General features: G+C 37.3%; 1 protein-coding gene across 4 annotated transcripts in view; it reads right to left on the reverse strand.

Annotated features, from left to right (window-relative positions):
- LOC139991959 (discoidin domain-containing receptor 2) overlaps positions 1 to 24,515 on the reverse strand; it is a 143,991-nt gene that overhangs the window by 8,377 nt on the left and 111,099 nt on the right. The window contains exons 1-7 of one of the 4 annotated variants that reach the window (XM_072012404.1): positions 22,184 to 22,243; positions 21,454 to 21,601; positions 10,983 to 11,147; positions 9,402 to 9,535; positions 7,619 to 7,826; positions 6,444 to 6,539; positions 26 to 201 (exon numbers count right to left, since the gene is read on the reverse strand). In XM_072012404.1, the coding sequence (XP_071868505.1) occupies positions 26 to 201; positions 6,444 to 6,539; positions 7,619 to 7,826; positions 9,402 to 9,535; positions 10,983 to 11,147; positions 21,454 to 21,601; positions 22,184 to 22,228 (972 nt within the window). In that variant the 5' untranslated portion in view covers positions 22,229 to 22,243. Of the gene's footprint in view, positions 1 to 25; positions 202 to 6,443; positions 6,540 to 7,618; positions 7,827 to 9,401; positions 9,536 to 10,982; positions 11,148 to 20,606; positions 20,909 to 21,453; positions 21,602 to 22,183; positions 22,244 to 24,515 lie in introns of those variants that run through there. The other 3 variants (XM_072012386.1, XM_072012377.1, XM_072012395.1) reach the window with 3 other exon arrangements.

The following is a 24,515-nucleotide window of genomic DNA, read 5'->3' on the forward strand; positions in this document are numbered from 1 at the left end:
GGTATATTTATGAGCTGGCTCTTACCTTCATGTTTATGGCGAAACCAAATGGATTTTTCAGAACGGTCGGCGAACTCTGAAGTTTTTGCCGTCGATTCAGAAGTAGAATAATGACGAACACCAGCAGAAGAAGTAGGATAATGGCAGTCAGAACACCTATTAGTACCTCTAAATATTCCTGACCCTCTCCCGCTGCTGTAACTATGCCAAATGTTTCGCTTTAATGGAGAACGGTCGCCAACCATACTCTCTGTATCTTTATTTCTTTTCGCATAAGGAATGAATCGAATCGTTTCTCCATATTGATCGATGTAAGAATCACGATGCCTTCAATTCGATAATTATATGTTTATATAAAAAACTAAAATAGAACAGAAGAAAAGGAATATTTAAAATCGTTTTAAAATCTAGTTAATGCTTAATCTTTGTTTGTTCTTCTTTTTAATAAATTTAAGATCGACTAACAAAAAGATATACACGACTGTTTGCAACTGAGAGCATTCGAATAGCCCATCGACACAAAGGAGGTTAATCGAATAACGAAGAATGCAATTCGAGTTAGTGGAGTGAAAGCGATCCTTTTCGCGACACGGACGAATCTTTTTCCACTGGAAACGGTTTTATTGCTCTTAAAGGGTGCAGCCGACCCGGAATGCCCTTCTTTACCCTTTCTGTCGCTTAAAAAACCGTAACATTTTATCGCGAACCGGAGGAAAAGGCTAATCGCCGTTTCACTGAGAGCGAAACTTTATATAGTTGGAAGAAAGCTAAAGAAGGAGGACGAAAAACACGAGGTAGGAAAAGGAAGGAGAAGAAGAATAATAAGAATAAGGAGAGGAATGAGAAGAGAAATAAGGCGAAGTTGGAGAAAGACGAAGCGCGGGTTGCTCGATAAAGTGACTTTACAATGCGCTGTTACATTCTTCTAATTTTTCATGTCGGCCAAGCCAGCTGTTTTATCGGCTGTGCGGCTCGTGTACAACGAAAACGGAGGCGGCGTCACGACGCCGGTTTTACGAGAGAAATAAATAAGCCAGCCGAGAGTGGCCTCGCGTGGCGATCAAGATCTCAGCTCGGCCCAGAGACTCGGAGACCGATTTTCTTCGATCAGCCGGCTCCTCGACACAGTTTCTTGGAGAAAAGTAAAATGATGGCCAAGTTACCTCTATACCTAGCTTCGGTATTCCTGCAATTTCGACTTTAATTCGGGATCACAGGTCCCCGTGGACCCGTACGCCAGACGACTCGAACCGGAAAATCTACTCTTTAAATGACGGTCTTTTCTATCGATTCGAAAAAAACAAGTAAAAAAAAAAGAAAAAAAGAAAAGAAGGAAAATGGAGAGGGACACGCCAGAGGGCTTTTAATTTCTTTTGTTCTCCATCTCTATCTTGTTCCATCGCTTTGTTCCCTTTCTTTTCGGTCTTATTCCTTGTGGTCTACTTTTCATTCTTACGTATTCTTAGACTTTCTTACCATTTTTCTTTTCTCTCCTCCTTTTCCTTTCCGATAATCTTGCTTCTTTTTCCCCTTCGAGCGGCACTCGACGATAATATCAACAGGCATAAACAGCACGCCGTTTCGTATTGTTTCGATACTACTCGCTTCCATTGGCTTTCCCCCGTTTCCTTTTTCCCTATTTCTTCCACCCTTCTATTTTTCCGCCTCTTTTCTTTCTTTTTTAGTTCCATTGCTTTTTCTTACTTTTGTGTTTACGTAGTCGGTCCCTCGTTTTCATACTACGCTGTTTTCCTACTTCGCTACGTTCAACGATGTCGCAACCGTACGTCCGATTTTTGTTTTATTTGCAACGATATCAAGGCTCGAAGGGTTGGATGAAACGCAACGAGAAAATTAGAGGATTTGTGGGGTGCGCGGCAATGCCTGCGGAACACGTGATTACACTTGGGCAGATTCTCTTCTAATTAAACCGTTTCTGTCACTGTTTGTCTAATCTCTGTCCAACCAGCAGACCACTTTCTTTTCTAATTTTCCACTTTCGTCCGATTAACTGCTTATTTCACATCGACGCAACGCTACGAACTTTTCCGTCAATGTACTCCTGGCTCTCCTCTGTTAATCCCGCGCTTTATCCAGTCATTAAGCGTTACTGCTCTTTTTCTGCCTTCGTTGTCTTTTTGTTGGAAAGGCAAACTTGCCCAGGGAAGAAGTGTTATCCACTACTGGATTATTTGAAAGAGTGTGCGAAAATGTTTGTCCAGGAGAGCGGGTAACGAGGTTAAATTTTGCGGTCGTTTGTGCGGTCGGTTAAAAGGTATTTTAATATCCAGAATACACGTTACACGTGTTTTGAGAATAGTTCTTTAAATAAATATAATCACCAGTGCAGGTAAATTTAATTTAATAACATATGAATAACTTAATGAAGCTCGTCATCGCAACAATTTGTGTTTAAACATTGGTAGGTACCACTGACGACTAAAATAGAAAACTTGTATCAGAGGATCAAAATGAAAATGCATAATTTAACGGGGGACACAATCCCTTGTCAATATAATTTACAAAAAGATAAAAAAAAAAAAGAGGAAAACCATTCAAATCCTCGATATCCCCGAAATTTACGAAAAAATTATTCAGAATTCAATCGACGAATGAAAAATTACAAATTTAGTCATTTCGATCACTTTGGTAATTAAACATACAAAACCCACTCTTTTTTATTTGAAATCCAATTTTTCCAATGTTCTATAGCAATTTCATTGAATTATTTTTCACGAAGATGCCTCGTACATTTTTCATGAATTCCATTGTAACTCGCGGATAATCTCGACATGAATTGGATACGTACACTTTATTTTGTTATGCCAGTAACGCAGGTTTTCGGACTTAGAACGACACGTATTTGGACGTAAAGCTGTCTATCTCCTTTTCCTGTTTTTGCACGTTATCTTTCTGTCTCTTTGCGCGGGGAAATGTTAAAAAGCCGAGATTTCGCGTATACACGTGCCCGTCTCGTTATGGCTGGCTCTAACGATGCGCTCCTTTATTTTTTCGACTGGATAATCGCAGCCACGCGCGACTGGCAAACTGCTCGTTTATTCGTGATGGTCCACAGGAAATATTTTGAGTTTTCGGTACACAGAGAAACGAAGAGGAGTTTGCTGTTTCGTTCATCAGGGACCTGTAATTAAGTCTGTGTCTTGGTCGCTTCCTGTTTGCCTCCGACGTTTGGTTTTTTTGGTTGTCCTCTTTCTTTAACGCATTCGTAGCTGGTAATTCCACTGAAACCTCAAATAATTCTTAAATAATTCTATCAAAATCCCAAATAATTCCGAGATAATTTTATCAACGTCTCAAACGATTTTAAATAATCTTATTAAAATCCAAAATAATTCTTGAATAATCCGATTGGTATCTCAAAATACAGGACCACAAGGTTCTACAATTAAAAGACGATCGAGAATTCCAAAAATTTGATTTACAGTGATATACGTTGTATCACTTACTGTTATTAATTGAAATAGATACAAGAAATCATCGTTTTCTCAGAGTTACTGATATAATCAATCTGTATGGATTTTGAGATATGAAAAAATGTAGCAATACGTCAATGGTCGTTGATATGTTAAAAATGGTGGTTATTTTCTCATTTATACTTTTGTATCATACATGAGACGCGATGTTAGAGAATTTTATAGTTTACATCATTAAAAAGTAATTTCTTCATGTGTTTATATCTGACACAATATTCTTCGAATAACATTCGCGCAGACAAATATTTTTATTTAAAATAAAATCGCGAAAAAGAGGAAAAGAATGATATAGGGGGTAATAGGGAGTCGAAGAACCGAACGATACCGATATGGGAAATTTCATTCTGATAATTGGAAATTTGATTCTTTGGTTCGTCAAAAAGTATACGCAGCGAAGAGCTTTCATAGGATAAAAAAAAGTGGTTCATCGCGTTATGGTTCTGTAAAACCCAGCTTTTTCCCCTGCTTGAATTAAAGCGGATGCATTCAGACATGGTTAAAGTTTTCAGAACAACTGACGCGGTAAGGATGAACCAGTTTTAGGGGAACAACGTGGTTTATTCTTCGACTCGGAATCTCGACATTCGCATTGGATAATAAAAAAATTGAAGGGCTTATAGCAAGAACGATTCTTTTCAACGTCCCTGTCTTTCTACAAAAACAATAGCATATTCAATTTCTGTTCTATAGATTTTTTGAAACATAATTTTTTTAAACAAAGTATTCACAGCGTTACGTAATATCAGAATACATCTGTAATTATATTACAGAAAAGTTATGTTAAACTAACTGACGAAGTTGTGGAACTCGTGACAAAACTTTTCATGAATCCAATTAATTTTCATTAAACGATAACTTAAGATTTAATTTAAACAAAAAAAAATATTCCCCACATTACGTGATTTTTATGACCGTATCTGTAATTATATCAGAGAAGAATTATATCCAGTTAAATCATAAAATTGTGGACTTCGCGACAAAAGTCTTTATTGAACCGTTTCACTTTTGTCCAACGATAACTAAAGATAGATTACTTGTTATAATACCGACGTTGTGCGAGCGTGGCTCCTGGTTACTGGAATGCATTATTATTTAAAAGACAATTACTTTGACAATTTGACAAGGATCGTTTTTACTACGAATAGAATGTTTATCGAAATTCATATTGCTACGATCATCGTATGGATTTTCCTATTTTTAAATTTCCCATAAATACGAAAAGGTCTGCTGTCTAGTTACGAGCCCTTCAATTACCATACAAATGTTTTTTTTATTTTTTTAAAACAAAAAGAAATTAAACATTAAAGAAATTAAATATTCTTTCTTGTTCGTGTCGCAGCCTTTTGCAGGAACACGGAAAAAGCTCGCGGTATGCTTTTTACCTCGATGAAATCGATTCATTAGAACAATAAGACCGGATCGACGCGAGCCCCATCTCCCTTTCTCCTTCTTGCTCCCTTTCTCGAACGAGTACCCTCTTAATCCGACTAATTGTTTACGTTACGACGAAGTTGCTACGTGAATTATAAACTATCCAAGTTTCTCCGTCTCTCTGACGGTTACTCGCGAATCCTCTCTAATCGTATCCTCCACTCGGCAAAGAATGGCGGCCTGGTTTCGCTAATGAAGTTACTTCGTCGGACAAACCTTATGTACTCACAAAGTGAAAGAGGACGAAACTCGATCGAGGGCTTATTCTGCTGTATAATCGGACGAACAAATTGGGAAATTGATTTTCTGACGGACCGATGCCGAACGGATGATTGCGCCGTAGTAAGAAGTGGGACGACCTCTCCTCGCGTAATTCGATTATTAATCTGCTAATTTAACTCGGAAATAATAAAAAAATACAGACAACGATTGGTTTAATGGACTTTTGTAAATCGAGTTTGACCGTTCATTCTGCCGGAGAATTATTATAATCTTCTAAAATACATATAATATCGTGGGAAGTTTTCAATCGTATTTGAAATACTATAGCATAAATGAACAACGTTAATTCATTTTCACATAGGTAATACGTTCAAACTTCTCCAAAGAATATTCTTAATGTATAAGTAGCATTGTACATCTATTAACACGAATACATTTATTATCATAAGACTAGTAACAAGGACGATGGAAGATCCTCGCACGAATGTTACTTTAAAGATGTTAAGGATCTTTCAAGATTTTGAGCAATTAACCGCGTACCTCTTACGAATATTAATACCGTGCATCAAATTATGGCGTAAGAAGATATAAGTGTTCTACTCTACTAGTACATGTATCTTAACCCCAAGTGCAACCAAGCGAGCAAATTTTAATCAGAGTGTAACAGTCGCCCGATTAAAGGGTAAAGAACAAAGGGTAATAATTAAGCGTGATGAAGTTACACAACTATATTACACGTGCGTATAGACATTCTTCGTATTTAACTTGGTTCTTTGGTACTTTCACAGTGGAAAAAATTACTTTTTTCTTCACCTTGACCGAAATTACATTCACGATCATGCAACGATCTCGTTTAATTCGATCGTACAAGGTGAGTCATAAATGCATGTTCGTATTACAGAGTCTGAATCTATGCACTACCATAAAATAAAAATCGTCTTATGAACCGTACATATGTCCCATATACAAATCCGTTTTGTATTTCATTCTCGTAGATCGCGTGCAGATCGGCTTCAAAAGTAACAATCTAATGGAACATTTTCTCTGATCGTCCATTGCTAGAAAACCAAGGTGTATAATCCATAAAGCGTTTATTCACTCGTTTTAGCCTAAAGATTCAGCCCCTGAGTAATAGACATGCATTTATGACCTACCCTGTACATATCTAACTTGGAAAGCTGATATATCCGAGCCTAGCGTACCAGATAAGATAGATACGGAAAAGTTTCGAATGCTCCGGGTGTAATTAACTCGAGATTGATACGAATTAAATACCACCACCGTCGAGTCACTTACTTGTTTGCAAGTTGAGATCCACCTCGGGGTTCATTGGAATTTCCCGGTTACTGAACTCGGATGCTGACTCTTCCGTGGTATTTTCATAGGGATTCGCTGGAACAAGAAGACGTGTCTTGCTAATTAAACCGTTGTAAATCTTGCTTAATTTGCCTGACAACAAAGCCTTTTTCCTACCTTCCGATCCGTCAGATATTCCTTTCGCATTGAACACCGGAAGATTACGCGATAGTTAAGCTAAGCTATTAGCAATATTCACGCGTAACGATCCTTTCATTTTTCTTATTTATTTCATTTCTCGTTGGCTTGGTAGGCGAGTAAATTTAAAAAATCGTCGATTCCGGGATGTTTGCAAAAATCAATTTTAAGGGTTGGTTCCACGTATTTTTGCAAGGATTCTGTATTATAAGGTACAAGTTGGCGAACATATTAATAATTTTAAGATATCCGAGAGCAAAAAGGTTTCAGAAAAGCAATCCATTTCTTCTGCAAGTGTTGTAATATCGTAAATAAATAACTATATATAATAAGCATAAATAAAATCTGCTCTTGTTCTCAAAATTTAATATTACACTGTTTTGTTCTCGACTTCTCAACTTTATCAACGTCGAATTACCAAGCACCGTTAACAGATCGGTTGCTTTATTCGTATTTCCTATTTAATCTTGGCTCTCATTTCCGCGGGAAATTCTTTCTTTTTGACGATTGGCTCGAGGTCCCTGCGGGGACGTCCGCAGGAACATCGGTTCAACGGATCGCGGCGTTAATTCGAATGGCCATTAGGATCGTGCGATGAAATTGGAAAGATAGGGAGTAGATATTCGAGACAAACGCGCGATGAAAGTTAAAAAACCACCGTGACCCACGTTGAAAACAGGTAAATCCCGGCTGTCGTTACCAGCTCTATTCGTTATCGATTCAACAATGGCTCTGACGAGATGTTGCGGTCCGTGAAATGGTAATTAAGCGACCGTTCGAAAGTCGCCGCGATTTTTATTACCACGGTCCAATGGTCGTACGAGTGCGCTCTAATTACGTAGAACCGTGTTAGTATATAGAGAGAAAAAGAGATTACGAGCACGCCTAGTACGCGAAATCCTGTTGATTAGTCGACATATTGGCTGTAGATCGTTTTTGATCGATGAAAGAACGTGTGACGGCGATAAAAGGCTTACTTCCTTCGAATGTTACTTCGCTGATCATGATCCATCGGGCAGCGAAATACAAATGTATCTTGAGAAATCGTCCTTGGCGTTCGTGTAACCCTATAGACACGTTTCTCGCGTTCTCCAGCACGATATCCGGTATGTAGGAGTAAGATAATGGTTCCTCCTCATAGGTGTCGTCATCGACACTGAACCAGACATCCGCCTTCGAGAATACCTGGAGCATACAAAATCCAAGATGGGATTGCATCGACGATACGTGTCGGTTCTTCTCCGTCATATATAATTTTGTAACAGACTATTATTATTATTTATTCGCTATTATTAATTGTTTCAATGAATTGAAATTAAAATATCGTAATAACGTAATATCATATTTTTTCGGGAGATTTTAATCAAACATAATCGAACGGTATAAGCACAATAATCTACAACGAAAGACAATACATTTCGTTGGCAACGATAACGATCACAGAATTAGATAGTTAATTAATTCGGGGATATAATACATCGCGTAACTCGATAAATTTAATCGCATTCTCTATGGATGGCAACTCGTATCACGATGCTTCTACGCTTGTCAGCGTTATAGTTTCAATTTCAGCGTTAGTTAAAATATCATTCGATTAACGACGCCGTCTACATTAATTCTCGTGTAATAATGCAACAATGCGATGTATTATACGAGAGAAATTCACGCGGTGAGTGATCAGCCATTGGAGAAGAAAGAAATGTACGGTTTAATAGGAGTTAGTAGATGGACCACTCGCTCGAATCACCGTGTAAGCAATAACCGGTACTTAAGCCTCGACTCACTTTTAATGGCGAGGCCTTTCATTCAGATGAAAGGAAATACCAACGATTCGTCCGGTGCATCGCATTGACATTTCAACGTGCAAGATATGTCGAGTTGAGTTTAAAGCCGATTTTTTAATCCACATGACGATTGCAATTTCTTTCGTGTCACGTTGGTGAGAAATGTTTGATCTTCATTTATATAGGGTTTCCTTGTTTTAACCAATCGTTCGAATATCGTCAAAACTATCGGCGATCCCAAGAAATATTTGAAATAAGACGATTGAAAATGTTTTTGAATTCAAGTAAAAATTAAAGTTTTTCGTTGGTTTCGAAGAACACATAACAGTATGGAATAATTTTCTTTTTTGAACAGGTGCGTACAAAATATATGAAAATATATGAAATATATGAAATGTAATTCGCGTAGCCTATCATTTTTGCTTATGGAATAATTAATATTTGGTAAAATAGAAATGAAAAGAAATATACATATAGTTGAAGGCACTGTATTATGGCGGGTACATAGATTTCCTTGAAAAGAGGAGAAACACTGCTCTCTGTTAATCAAAAGCACTGATTAACCAGCAGATTCGTACGTATCTCGAATAACGAAATATATTTCCAGTAAATGAAACGAACGTGATAACATGTAACGGTTATTCATTAATTAAAAACATTAATTTTTTAGATTTATCCGGCAACTAAAGAATTACTTTGCTGTGATACTTCCAACGTTAAAATTATAATGATCAATAACGATCAATATTTCATGAAAGAAAACTACAGTTATAAAATTTAAAATCGTAACTAATATAAAATTCGATATGCCCGAAGTCGATCTTTTAATCGGCGTGCAGGACAGCATCGTAATCTGGTTTCAGGGAAAATATCGCAACCGTCTAACGACGAGCGGTAGCCATTAAAAGTTTTATCTTTCGTTGGGGTGGTTTATGTGGATTCGCAAGAGGAATGGGTGCATTAAAAGATTACCCACCTGCACGTCGCGGGAGAAATAATTATTGGTGTAGATGTGCACAGCCTCGAAGATCCAGATTACCTCGAACTCGAACACGAGCTCCACGTAATCGTCGACGAAGGTGTCGCGCATCCAGGCGACCCATCCGGTGCCTGCGAACGAAAAAGTATCTGTTTCGCGGGGAATTGATTTACCACGAATCCATTCCGTACACCCTGGGTGGGCAACTTCGTTAACCTGAATCGAAGTTAAAGCCTGAGCAGCGATTGATCTATTGTTTCTCTCGTTAATTGAATTGATTTCGTTCGGGGTAACTTCCGGATACGAGAACTTCAACCTTCCGACCCACCTCCATCATTCCACTGTCGATTCTCTGTTTTGTAAAGCGTCGCCTTCGCGTAATCTACTGTTTCGTGTGTTTTAGCAGGTGCTAAGTACCGATTGACAAAGGTTTCCAACGTAATTTACGGACTTTAACCAGTTTGATTTGTCAGTCTCTAAAAATGTCGCTATCAGTATGTGCGAATCTGTTTGGATTGAATAATTATAGAAAACACGTAATTCAAGTTTATAAGAGTTGGGAGTTAAAAAGTTAAATTAGTCGGATATTTTGTATATTATTGTCGGAATTCTTTCAGTCCACAGACGTCTTTCAAGGTTTATGTTATTCAATTATCTGTTCCTATTTTTGACATCCTCTATTTTGTTTACATCCAGTCAATTGGCATCCTCGACAGAACTTGACAGAAGTAGTAATAGTAAGTAACACACTATACATTTAGGGTGTCACGCTGTCTCAACGAATTATTTTCCAACATCAAAGCAAACCTACTTCTACTACATCATATCAGTGAAAATATAATAATTTAAATAATAAACTACAGCACCATTAAATCGATAGGAAAACATTGGAAAAATTGCGAAATCATTAAGCTAGGAAGCTCTGGTAATAAAACAGGAAATAACAAAGTAAACCAAAATCTAATAATATCGATAAAAATGTCAATTTCCCAATTCTTTGCACGCATACACGTACCATACTCCCTTTTGGCAAGCGAATCGATTCTTCCAGTATCCCTAGCTCAGCGTTCGCTTAAAAATTTTAAATATCATTCTCGCTGGGTTACTTTCACCCCTGCAATCGATACTCTGGTTTCAAAGTTTCAAGAATCAATCCTTCCGCCGAAAAGTATCTCGTTGCCTATGCTACGTGCAAAAGGTGTTCAAAGTTCGTCGCGCGGCATCGTAATTCAGAGACTCGATATCGTTGCTGTATAGCGAATGGAATCGACGTATAATCTTCGAACTCGATGAACTGCAAATGAGTCGCTCACCGGCCAAAGCGTTTAATTCCGCTTTCTGAAATTTTTGAAATTCTAGCGCCAAAGCACTTTCGATCGATGCTTATCCCGCACTATCTCATCAATTTTCTCTAATCTTTGTCTCGTGGAGTTAATCGACTTGACAAGTGAGTGGCTCAAACGACAACGTGCTGCGTCGATTGAAAAGACGTCGATTTCTCCGGAGGCTCGAGAACCTCTTCTGGATGCCTTCCGTTTCGGCACTTAGCACCCCTTCGTGTATCCACCCACCGATTACCTCTTCCATCTCCCATGTCCAGCCTGTAATTATCCGCGCCGACCTCTCCATCGATCAGCCGGCCTAGACCATCGGTCAACAAGTTGTCCTGCCTTTTACCGTCGTACGAGATGTCGCTAAGTTCGACCGTCGGGGATTCCGGTATCGTGTAGCTCACTACTCCACCTGAAACACCGCGGAGAAGTTTCGTCGGTGACAACTGTGACGACAATGCTGCTCTCTTTTAAAACAAAGTTGAACAACCAGCCAACTTTATGTTATTCCTTTGCTCTCGCCTCGTGCACCCTGAGGAAGGAAGTTGCAGGGTTGCGTCGGTGAAACAACGGGAAGGTGAGAAAGAATTGCTGCGTCGACAGCATTGTTTCATTAGGTAGACGGTTCATCTTCCTTCATCCCGAGGAAAATAAAACTTGGAGAATGAAACATTCTTTCTTTTCGATAGTCGAGGTTGTTGGATCACCGTTGGATTTCATTTAGTTTAGAGAGTTTTTAGATTTCTTTCCTTAGTAAAGGAGATCGAAGAAGGAAAGTTGGAAGGTTGCGAGGCCGAGACGTCGAAGAGAGATGGGAGAGAAAAGAATCGCTGCGTTGACAGTTGTATCGTTTCGTTAGGTAGACGGTTTACGTATCTCCAGTTCGATGAAAATGGTATTTTCAGAATGAACTTATTCTTTTCTGCTCGATAGTCGTCGGTTGCTGGATCGCTGTTGGATTTCGTTTAACTTTTTGAAGGGATTGAAAGTGATAAATTTTTCCGGTAAGCTTCAGAAGGAAAGTTGGACGATGTGTCGACGTGATATGTTGAGGAATAATGGATAGATGTTGGGAATTCGTTAGAAAAATTCAGATAAGAAGTTTTCAGAGGGTTGGATGGAAAAGTAATCCGTCGGGTGACTGATCTTTCCGATCGGCGGAGAGAGTGTCGAGAGAGCGTGTCCATGAGGTCGGACATTCGTGGCGAGAAAATTAATAATGAACGACAAAAACGGCAACCACTTCGCTGTGTGTCGTGTTTGGAATCGCCTAACTGCTCTCAATATTTTACGGTGTCTACGTTCGTGGCCGGCGAACCGTGTCACGCGATGCGGTCGAACGGGTTTCGGACAAGTCGCCGGTTGCCTGCTGCGCCAAGAAAATATTGAATCTTAGCATTCGTTTCAGGAAATACATCGTTCGATTTTGGCTAGGAGTAAATTGGGTATAAATCTTTTTATATACAAATCCCTCGGAGATATTTATACGACGCGATTGAACGTGTTTGAGTGAGTTTACGATCGTTAGTCATTTGTGACAATAGACAATGATAGAATTCTATAACGAGATATCTTAGAGTTTAGCCTTGTTTCTGATGTAAACTAAATTTACATCGATAATGCATGATACTAAAATTAGTTTTGAAACTAGGTAAGGAAAAAGTAGGCTAGTAATTATCATGCAATTTTTTTCACGATGAATGGCAGTAGCAATTTTTTTACAGCCTAATCTATTTTCAACAGTTTCCATAATAATAATAATAATAATCGCGCGTACAGTTTGATCAAATCAAAATTACGGATCGTTGTCAGAATGAAAATAACAGTTCTTAAAAAAAAAAAAGATAAAACAGCTAAGATAAAACAGTATGAAAAATGAAGAACCTAAAGAAAATGATCGAACAATTAAGAGAAATATGACGAAGGGTGTGGTTGCTAAATGTAAATGTAAATTTTTTTTTTATTTGCGTTTAATTTTCTCGTGGAGAATTTTAAGTAAATTTATCTGGCATGGCACTATGACATGATTAATAAGTGTTTATAGCATGTTTGATTCTACTTGAATCTAGTGCTTAGGTCTAAGGTGTAATGGCTTTTTAGCCTGCGGATCTGTTCCGACGTGTCGAGTAGTTGAGTAATTAGAGGGTTTTGGTGGTTGTTAACTCTTGTGCTATGTCTATTGCTGAATTTGGATATTTCTTCTTTGACTGTGGGTATCTTGAGGTCGTGACGTGTTGTTTCGTTGTCGTGACGTACCAAGGTGCATCTATTAGGGATCTTAAGGTTTTCGATTGGAATCGTTGAAGAATTTCTATGTTGGAATTACTTGCTGTTTCCCATAGTTGAATTCCATAGGTCCAAACAGGTTTTAATACGGCCTTGTATAATGTAATTTTACTTTGCGTGTTTAAGTTTGAACGTCGGCCGGAATGTAAAGTTAAATGAAATTTTGTACGTAAGGAACATTGAATATTAATATAACATCTGGTTGCTAAATGTGTACGAAAATTAACCAAATTTGCTTGAGACTGTATCGAAGAGACATATCTAAAAATATAAAGACAAGATATCGTGATGCAATTTTGTAGCTCTTATAATTAGATTTAAACGGTAAGAGGGCCTGTACGACCTATTTACTTCAATCATTCCAATTCGTATTTTAGCTTCAAATTTACCACAAATATATGTATATATATATATATATATATTTCTCCTTGTGTTTGAATTCTAAATTTAATTTAATCCTTTCAGTTCTTCGATCTTATTCAAGAGTTTTCAAGAGTTTACTTTTAATTTAGAAACACGAATATCATAGTTTCTTTCATGTAAAATCTACCTAATTAAGAACTAACTTATTTATGCTGTTTCTATATACATAGATGTATATCTCTCATTAAAAAATTCAGATACGTATATTTCCACATTCTTTGAACAGTTTCTATAATATTCTTCGAAATGTATACACCAGTGAAAGATCAACAGGAATTTATCGTATGGTCCAATATTTTATACGGGAATTCGCAAATTGCAATTTGTAGGTTGTAGACTTGCCTTTTACGATTTTATAATTTTTACGTCAAATAAGATAGACAAATTAGCGATATAACTTGTAAAATTTACTTTGAAAAAATACCATTCATTTCGTTACCAATCTTGTTAACATTATGCAAAGATATTTAATGACTCGCGATTAATAAAACTTCACTGGTAATATTAGTTCGATCGTGCAAGTGGGCCGTGTAGATATAGCAAAAATAAATATAGGTATAGCGAAAACTCTCATAATTTGCAGAACTTCTTATCAACCAGTGAAATCCATTAAAGACATCGCGTCGATGCTCCGCCAACTTCCGTGGCGCATACATTAAAAGTACATATCCCGTGTTAACATGAAGCTGTGTACACACCACCGTTACCGCGACTTCGCCCTGTAATCCGGCAATCCGCTAATCTAATCTGCGCCAGCAATCCTCCTCCCGGCCGCCACACAAATTATTACGAAGTTTCATCGAGTGTCGTTAGAGCAATTTCCAGGGAAGTTGCCCTCAAAGGCGAAGAGTGCACTCGTAACAAGTTTCGAAATCAATCCTCCCCTCCATCACTGCGCCCCGCCCCGTGGTCTGGGTCATTTTCAAAAGCCACTTTTCCTCGGCAACGAATAACGAGACATTGATTACGCGTCTTCTCTACCTCGTCAAAGTTCAGACCTGTTTTCTTCCAGGCTTGATTAAATTTGCCGCCAAATTTCAGATTTTCGCTAGACAGATTTTCAATGAAATCTAGGTAGAGGTGCATACATATATAGGAATATAAGAAACGTTTTTAGAGAAAATTTGATATTTTTACACTTTGGTTGTTTTGTTCTAGCGGTATTGTGGAAACCTTGCAAAGTTCAGGGTTGTTCGAGTCTTTAATTATAATGACGTGACGATCAGCAATATGGTTTCAGCTTGGAAAATTTACTGTACGGATTTTGAGTTCAGGGGCGTTGTAGGCGCTTTTTAACTCGTTATACTTCGAAATTTTTTTAATACGATAGACTAGTAACTTATTAAAGTATATTTCTTTAGTGAAACTATTTTGAAACCAAAAATTTTCTTTCGAGAAGAAGTACGTTACCAGTTTCGTTTCTTTCTCATTGTTTACTGGCGACAACAATACGAAAGCAATTTTTATACCATCAACGTTATTGATACAGTATAAAGGTTCAGTTCCCAAGGAAACTGGTATTCGTTAAGTTAAACGCTCGATTCTTCTCTTTGATTCTTTTTCGATGAAAATAACGATCTTTTTCCAAGGAATGCACGGGAGAAATTTCGCCGAGGCTCTCAGGCCTACTAAGCATATTCATAGAATGTTAAGAGAGATGTCGCAAGATATCAATTATCTAAACTTTATAAAAATTCTAACACCCGACAATTTGGTCAGAGATTTAATGTACATAAGTTATCTAAAAAACATCTAAAATCATTCTAATCAAATCTTCATCAAACACTCAAATGCTATCCCAAATTAACTATCCCTTCCATTTAACAATCTTCCCCATTGTTAAAGTAACCTCGGAGGTGTAGACAGTGGGAACCATAATGTATACTTTTTACATAAAAATAATTTGTTATACGCAAAGACGCTACCTTTAAAAACGAACCACCATTAAAATCTTTTTTAAGGAGTCTTCAAGTTCCTTGCAAGGATTATAGTGAAAATTCAGAAAATATGTAGCGAGCTTGAAGAATATTAATAAAAAAAAGTGTGTAGCTGGTTCTCCGAGTCACTAGCTCGGCTTTCGGGAGTAATCTTTCGTGTTCACCGGTCTAGGCTGGTAGCAACGTTGTTTTAACCAGATGTCGTGCACGGCCCTCATAAATCCGACATTCCCGCCCACCGCAGCTCGATCTCACACGCTCTGAACGCTTCTTATAGCGTGAAACCTCTCATGTCGCCTGTTCCGAGTCGACCTCCACCTCTGCCTTTCCGTCGTTTTCGCGCGCCCTGTTGGCGGTTCTTCGACATTAGCGACCCAGAAAAATCATTTATGCAAATAGCCGGCCATTACACTGATATTGATATACCGCGGCGTTGCTGCGCCAGGTCACGTCGCGTTTCTCTGCGCAAAATACATAATATGTGTTTTATTAAGCAGGGTCATTCAGAAAATTTTCGTCTAACTTTGGGAGTATGTAGCATTCGTCGAAGGAATATGATCGAAGCTGTAAGACATTTATGGGAAATCTGAGGTCACAAAAATACATAGAACACATATGTATAATATGCAAGAATATATCCAAGATATATATTTATATACATACAGCCTATAATAAGGTCCTGATATTTTTCTATTATAAATTTCATTATAAATCAGCTTAACACTAAATATATATATATATATACTTATCACTTTCTTCTTCTTTGATGTGATTTGTAATGTTAATGTGCCCATATCGTACGACGGTATTTCATGGATAGTATTTTCGAATTTCAGAGAAACGATATATTTTCGGCAGCTTCTGTTGATTCTATCGGTTCTTTCGTCGAATTGTTTCTTCTAAATTGAAAATATAAACAAGGCAGTTGTTAATGGACAAGCTTCAATATTCCAGAGTTTCTGCGTCGTTTACGTATGATAATGAACACTCTATTGGTAGCATGTCTGTGATTCGGAGAAACTTTCTTATGTAATGTGCTCTTATGGTGTTACACGATCCATGTTTATCAAGACTTTTTCGTTTTGACATTATCTTTTTAATGTATACGTACATAAGTATCCTTTTTGGAATTGTCTTAGCATTCCAGATAACTAATTCGACCGGCTATATTTTATGAATAGTATAGTGGATTTGAAAGACTGGATTCAGTCATTTGTTGTAATGTTTAGAGAGGATCAATGGGATACTGTGTATTTGATCCACGTATTAAATGGTAGAACTTTCGTTTGCGGACACGTGCTACGAGGTAGAATTATTCATGACGTAACATGATGAGAACAACGTACTCTTGAAATTGAATTAGGTTCCACATAGAGCGTTATCGATACTTCTAAGCTTACGTGCTGTGGAGAATTTGATGTAGATTTTTTGTAGAATATTTAGTAATATGTTAATATCTTTTTAATGTAAATTTACCCTATTTCGAGTTCTAATTTCTTCTATGATCGTAATGATAGCATGAATATTATGAAAAAAGAAAAGAGGAAATATATATATATAATTTTCGAAATCCATGATACATATCTCAAGACTTTCTCCAAACTCTTAAGATTCATAAAACTTTCTGTAATTTTCAACATCTTTGATATTCCTTGAAATTCTCCCGAGTTCTACGACGTTCCTTGAAACTTCTTAAATATCCAGTAACTTTAAATATTTTTAATATTCCTTGAAATAATTAGAACCTCCTGAATGTTTTGTATAATCTCATCTAACGACGTGCCTAACCTAAACTTAACTGAAACCTCTAGAGTCTACGGTACAACATGTTCTCCAATATCCTCTAAAACTCTTGCAACCTTCTGAAACCATCGACATCCGATGTCCTCTCAGACTTCTGAGATTCCCGAAATTCCCTAGAACCTGACCCAAACCTAACTCGATACCTCCGATATCCTCTGAAACTTTATTCATCAAACGGAGTTAATAAATAACTATCTCTTCTTCCATAGTTATCGAAATTCAAACTCCTATATGTAAACTACGTACTTTGGGAAGAAATAGCTGCAAAAGTTGCGAAATATATTTCACAAGCGCCGTAGTTAGCTCCATCTTGGTCTTAAAGTTTAAATAACACATTGATATACAATTCCGATAATTGTTTGTTAGTAAAGTGTAAAAATTTCAAATCTTTCATCATTTCTTCCTTCTTTTTATACAAGGAAATATCTTCTTTCATAATGTTTCTTATAAATTCGTTTTGCATAAATATTTTCAAAGATATATATTACGAATTCTAATATTCTAATATATTTATATATATTTTTATTCGCGACTAAATCTATCTCGAAGTTAAAGGTGGTCGACGAATAAAATTTATCACGCTATTAATAATTTTTTCTATGTTGAATTTTTGTAACAGCTAAATTTTAAATAGAATATTTTACTTACATCTTGAATGATTTTTAAAAATAAGAAAAATGAAGCACGCGTCGAAAATACGTTATCTAAAGAATAACGCAGACATTGAGAGATTTTTATGACAAGGGGATGAAAATATCAGAAGCTAGAGGTGAAGGTAAGCTTTAACTCTTTCACTATACGCGAATTCCACGGCTAAAGTTCATGTCACCAGAATGCTTTTCAATTTTCTAACCAAATCACCCTGGACATTGTCAAATGTCAAATGTACAAAGTAAAAACTTTCTGTCGAAACTTCCTTCTTCCTCGTTTATTATGTTCGGTCGAGGGACGAAACTACGAGCTAGCCGGAGACTGTGACGAAAACAATTAACAATCCGTGCGCGAAAAGTTTTTCTCCATTAACAGCTGCAGCCGGCTTGAGTTAAATTAAATTATGATTAAAAGCAAACACGCGCATACGCACGCGAGATATGTACCAACACGAAAGAAATAAAAAAGGAACGAATGGAGGACAGGATTGTGGAAAGAAGGGAAAAACATAAAAGGCTGACCTAACGAAACGTTATGAAACTCCACTTCGTTTGACTTTTTACTTCAGTAAATTAGAAAACAGAGTTAGAAATTTCATTATATCCATGCGCGAATGTCGCGACGAGTAAAAGGGTATGGCCATTACGAAACTTCACTGCAACGAGACGAATTATGCGAAATGAAACGTGGAAACGTTATACGTAGCTTGATTATTTCCTGTTAGATTGAAATGTTACAAAATAGCCCTCGGTGGATTTCTGCCTTGTTTACAGATATTTTATTTAAAAACTAAAAGAAAAAAGAAAGAAAGGATTCTCTCGCCGGAAGGCTAAAGAATATCATCGGAGAATTGCCAAGCCAAAGAAGCACACGGTTAATTTTCTACCGTAGTAATGGCTATGTTAGGTTGCAGGATTCCCTCTTGTGTCTTTTTCTAAGTTTTTTTTTTGTCTTTACCCTGGTACTTCTTGTATTCTAATAGCAGCGTCGCTATTGCTCGCTTTAATTAGTATTCATATTTCCTTTTTTTTTCCATCCTTCCTTTCATGTTTTTTTTTTTGCCCCATCCGTCGACGCTTTATTAAATGCAGCACCCTTGGAAAATTATATTTAATCCTGATAAATATGTCAACCATAAATATTAATACGCGGCGTATAAAAAATATGGGTCAATTGATTCCATTCGAGGGACCATCCATTTAAAAAAGAAGTATTCAGAATTAGTTTCCTTTCTGCGTTTTTTGCATACTCTGGCTCGTTGCATGCGAGTGTCCATCCGCGTGTTCTCCGATAGTGCTCCCTCTCGCTATGAAATATTAATCTCGAATTTCCCGCGTTCGTTGCGTATTCATCCGGTGTACACTCGGACGAGATTTTTAAAACGCATCGTTTCAATTACTTCGCAAGTCATTGTTCGTACCTGCTAATGAAAAATCGATACGCGTAGATTCGTTATTGCCCACGGCTTCATGGTATTTCTTTTGCCAATACACAATAGAGTACACTTCATTCAATTACGACACACTCTTTTACGTCTTTTACATTCGCCTCGATATCACATTTATAAAGCTTCTTTTTCCGTTTTATCAATCACTTCGTCACGTAGGCAAAATTACAGATTCATTTTTCATTCCTTAAGAAAGTAAAGAGAATTCTTCAAAAACATAGCTGAGAAAAGGATGATGAATCTTTCGTTCAGTTTTCTTATAAAACGACGTATCTCGCATACAAGGAAATAAACGTTGCCCCATTTTGAAGGTAGTTTTCATTCCGGAAATATGAGCATACTGCACAGCGTGACGGATCGCCTATCTAGCTGGATGGAAGTCATATTAGACGAAAGTCGGTCTTTTCTTATCGCAAGTCATTGTAAATATTTGAGAAATTACGAAGAAAGTATTTATAAATTCATTTTATAAAGCCCAGTGTCGATGCTATCTTCTTGAAATTAATTTTACTCAACGGGTCTGTGTTTTCGAAGTAACATAGCTCTGATTTGATAAAAATATGTAATCCGAGTAATATGATTTTTGATAAAACATATATTTTAAATACTAATAAAAAATATTTCCATTGTCTTATTTAATAGCTTTAATCATACTGCCTCTCTAAAATTCTTTACTCTGTAACTTTATTTTACGAGATAACGCAACCCTATTTTATATTGTAAGGAACAATATATTTCCCAGTCTATCTATAAAATATTTTTATGTTTCATATCATACGTTTTCTCGCAAGATATGCGTTTCAACGTATATACCACAAGCTAAAAAGAAAAAAGGAAAAAAAAGTACTGGATTGTCTTAAAATAGAAATGTTTTCCAATGTCCCGTCTCGTTTATTCACGTTTCTGTGCCATCGAACCGAACCTAGTTTCAGAACGCCACTGTCTCCACTGTCTTTCTTCTTTCCATTGCAAGAATTAGAGACGATATCGTCGTGTTGCTTGTTCATTCTGACACGGAAGCGTTCATAGAAATCGCGAGGTTCTCAGTGTCGCGCGATGTAGAACGGATGCTTGAAAGTTTCCGTAAGTTGTCGACACGCGTTGCGTGTTCAGGATAACCGAGAAATTGTGCGGCGACAATGGCGGTCGGTGTTCGCGTACGTGTTTCGCGGTGGCTGCAACAATGTCCCAGTTGGTCGATTCCATTAGACTCGTTTAAGCAGCAGAAGTGGATCGAAAACAAATGTGTAGCCTGTAGAGAGTGATACAGAGAGACAGAAGGGCGGAGCAGTAGTCGATGAGCTTGCTCGTATAACGCAGTTACCAGCGTTAATAGGATCCAGCATCGCAGTTGGACTCCAAACGCCGGTTACGGATTCACTCGTTGCCGTCTCAGCAGCGGCTCGCCAAATTGAACGAAATTGCAATTTGGAAATTAATCGCCGGCTGTTCGGCCGGTCGTCGTCGTATTTCCATCGTACGTTCCACCGTGGAATTGCAAATTCACATCGGCTACGATTCTTCTTCGTTCTCGGGACCACCACCAACCCCCCCCCCATCGTAGACGGAATTAGGTCGAAATCTGAATCTTTGATATTTATGTCCCCGCGATTTGCGTATCCCGCGCTGGAATTTTCGCGATTTGTAGTCTTATCGTGCGGAGCTTCTGTCGTCGGAATCTCTGAATATTTGGAATTTTAATACTGGAATATTTAAATATTTGGGATTTAGGTATTTAAAACTTGAAACTTAAACTTTGAAAAGCGAATATTTGAAAATCAGTGTTTTGAATATTTAAATACTCGAAATAAATAAAATAAAAATATGGAAATTTATTATTCGAATGTTTAAACGCCTGAATATGCATTTGTAATTTAAACGTTTACAATTGGAATATTTCAAGTTTAAATCTCCGCGCTCTAAGTATTGGAAAATTTCGATGTTCACGCGTCGAATACTTCAAATCTAAACGTCAAAAAGTAAACTCTTAAGACTTCGAATATATTAAATTTAAGTCTTCGCCGTTTGAATATCAATGTTCGAAACGTAAATTCTTAACGTTAGAATATCCATCTCGTAACCACAATTCTTCCGCTACGTAAAGCGTGCGCGTATTATCGTGGCTCGATGGTAGTCAGTACACTTACGCTGAATTCATTAACATCACTTACCCGTGTCCTGGCAACCTCTCAGTTCGATTCGAAGGCAAACGGTGCGCCGATGCTCGGAATGCGGCAAAATACGAATTTGGCTGGCGAAGATCGGTGGTACCAATCGATGTGATATCACGGTCGACGTGTCGCTGTTCCCGGTCAACACCTGCAACAGTTACAAGCGAAACGGCTTGCGACACCGTGACTCGAATTTAATTTTTCGCTGTTGCGTCGCGATTAAGCGCTGTTTAACCAACGTTTAACCGGCGGATGCGTTAATTAATGGTCGCGTCGAAGCGGCTGGTAAATTAAAGCGATCCATTAATCGGTGAACGATTTCCGTCGGACAAATTACAGAGCAAAATGGGGGGAGGGGGAGCAACACAGGGGGTCGATTCATTGATTCTTCCGATAAAACGCATTTAATCAGTGCTTGTCCCTAAGTAAATTTGTTGGTGGAACAACGTTTTCGACGATATATTACCGTAGCCGTATAATTATCGGGTTAATTGCAATAATTTAACTGATTTAATTACAACGTCCGATTAATGCGTCCGCCTGTCCTTGCGCCGAGTAACAGTTTCCGTGACTACCATACGATTAATTCAGTTACCCGTTTCGCCAAACAATTTTGTGTTTGATAATAATGGTGTAGCCACGTAAAGGGCGTTGATAGTCGATTTGTAAGCGGACGATGATGTGCGTGGCCTACCTATGGTCGAATCGATGTCAGTATCAATCAGCTTACCCTTAGAAGTCTCAGCGTTAGAGACCGGGGCACGTGGTTAGACATAGATCATGATTGCATCTGTTCGAAGGTAGTGTCACGGTTAATGCACCTCCACGGACGGGCCGTGTAAATTATCGTTTGAATAAATCAGGATATCGTGGTTGGGCTACTGCTCGTAAGTAGCTGGATGCTTTGATCGATTTGCAGTAAGTAGACTGTGGATGGTTATGGATTTATGGAAGTCTTAAAAATAGTAAAATAGTAAAATAATATAATGTATGTAATGCAACAGCAGTTAATACGAGCACTTTTTATATAAGCTTTCTTCGTTTGAATAAAATTTTAGTCTGTGTCTGATTAAATGAACTCGCGTGGGCTGAATCTACTTATGGGAACGTGAACTTCTATTACATACTTCTGTTACATACTTCTATTACATATGGGCAAATCCATACAAACGAAATTCGTCTGTATGTGAAAATATACAGAATATTAAATCTAAAGTATACTGGTTATGTTATTTAGAGATCGAAACTTTTGTTGTTTTAATTGTTCATAATTATTCATGATTATATATTTGAAATTATTCGGAGAATTATTTATATATTAAATTATAGCTATTAAAGTTTTATTTGTAGCCTGTCATACGTTTTTCTAAAAATAAGCAAGCATCCAAATACTTTCGATCCATAGCGCAAATAAAAAGAATTGGTACAGCCGAATATCATTAGCAGTAAAATATAAATGCAAATTTGTACTATATTTTACTATAATCGTACCATACAGTAAACTCTACCAACATTTCGTACGGACAAGTAATAAACGATAATATCGTCCAATTTTCCTGTCCCTTTTCTTTCCTATCTTTAAAGCCTAGAGAAAGAAGAATAATTACAATTCGGCCTGAATAACGTGACTCGTCTCGTGCACACCAATTTCTATTTCCTCCGTAGAAGTGTCCGTCGAGCAAGGATCGCGAAACGGGCTGCTTCACACGCCACCGGGCGATAAATTATCGTTCGTTACAGACGCAGCTGTAGAACCCGCCTATCGCGACCGAGATTGCTTAATTGGACGATTCCCCTGGAACGGCTCTTAATTATTCGACGATCAACCAAATGAAACGGTTACATTGGAAATTTATTCTATCCGGTCGAAATCGGAAAACTTGTTTTTCCAGTTGCATTCTAGCCAGTTAGCGAATTGATAACGTTAAATAATAATGAACCTAGATCGTCACGAATCTCGAAACGATTCGTTCGAGATCGCTGATAAGTCGTGGTTAGAGTTTCGTGTTAAATATATTCGCTGTTATCGACATGTACGTAGCGTTCGTGCAAGCTACTGTTACATTTTTATTCTTTTCTAGATTTTAGCGATATGAAAAGTGATATAAAGATATAAAAGTGATCTAAACATTTTTAGAAAACTGTGGATAACGCGTCATTAGCTTAACGCACACACGAAGAAATCGTTCTTCAAAAATCTTAAATTTGAGGGATTATAAATATCGCTTATCAAAATTGATCTTGTCGTCGATTATAAAATACGTTACAAAAGAAAAGTTTACTGTAAATCATGTATCATTAATATTACGAAGATATAGATATAAAAATATCAAAACCTTGGTAGTTAGCGAATAATCAGAATATTTGTGTGATTTTCTCACATGAATTCAAATTTAGTAAAAGATCCGTGAATACTGTTAGGAAATTTTTTAATGCATAAATTAGTCTAGCGGAAAGTTACAATTCCATTCCAAGAATTTCTAAAATTTAAAGCCGATAATTCTCATAAATGTGGAATATGAAATTTCTTAACTTGTTATTGCGAAAATATAAACTTGTTGTTGTGAAAATCCATTAAGTCATGCGGAAATTACTTTGATAAAATATATGATGTTTAAAAAAAACTATGCATAATTTCGTTTGATACGAGCCAATCTAACAAAACTGTCATTATCACTAAAATAGCATCCAACAGAAGCAGAAGTGGAACGTTTTCAGTAGAAACAATTTTTCTAATTCCAGCGGCGAAGCAGACATTTTTTAATGACAGCGAATACATTAGATTTTGATTTGTCCATAAAAGTGAAAAGACATTGAAAGAAACTTCGAAATTGTAAGAAGGATTGCGATGAGCGCGGTTTGCAGCGTACACGTACTTATCGATGGCCGCATCTCACTTTCCTCCTTTCCGGTTCAATCTTCGAGAACAGTTAGAGGTAACGCAAAGGTTCGCGAATCCCGTGACTCGAATCGTCTTCGAATCGCCGACCCCGATGGAATCACAATAAGGAGATTCAAACGTTTCAGCAAAGCAAGAAGTTCCTTCTCCACTGAGAAATAAA

The sequence above is a fragment of the Bombus fervidus genome, chromosome 2, assembly GCF_041682495.2.
Source record: "Bombus fervidus isolate BK054 chromosome 2, iyBomFerv1, whole genome shotgun sequence".
Taxonomy (NCBI): Eukaryota; Metazoa; Arthropoda; class Insecta; order Hymenoptera; family Apidae; genus Bombus; species Bombus fervidus.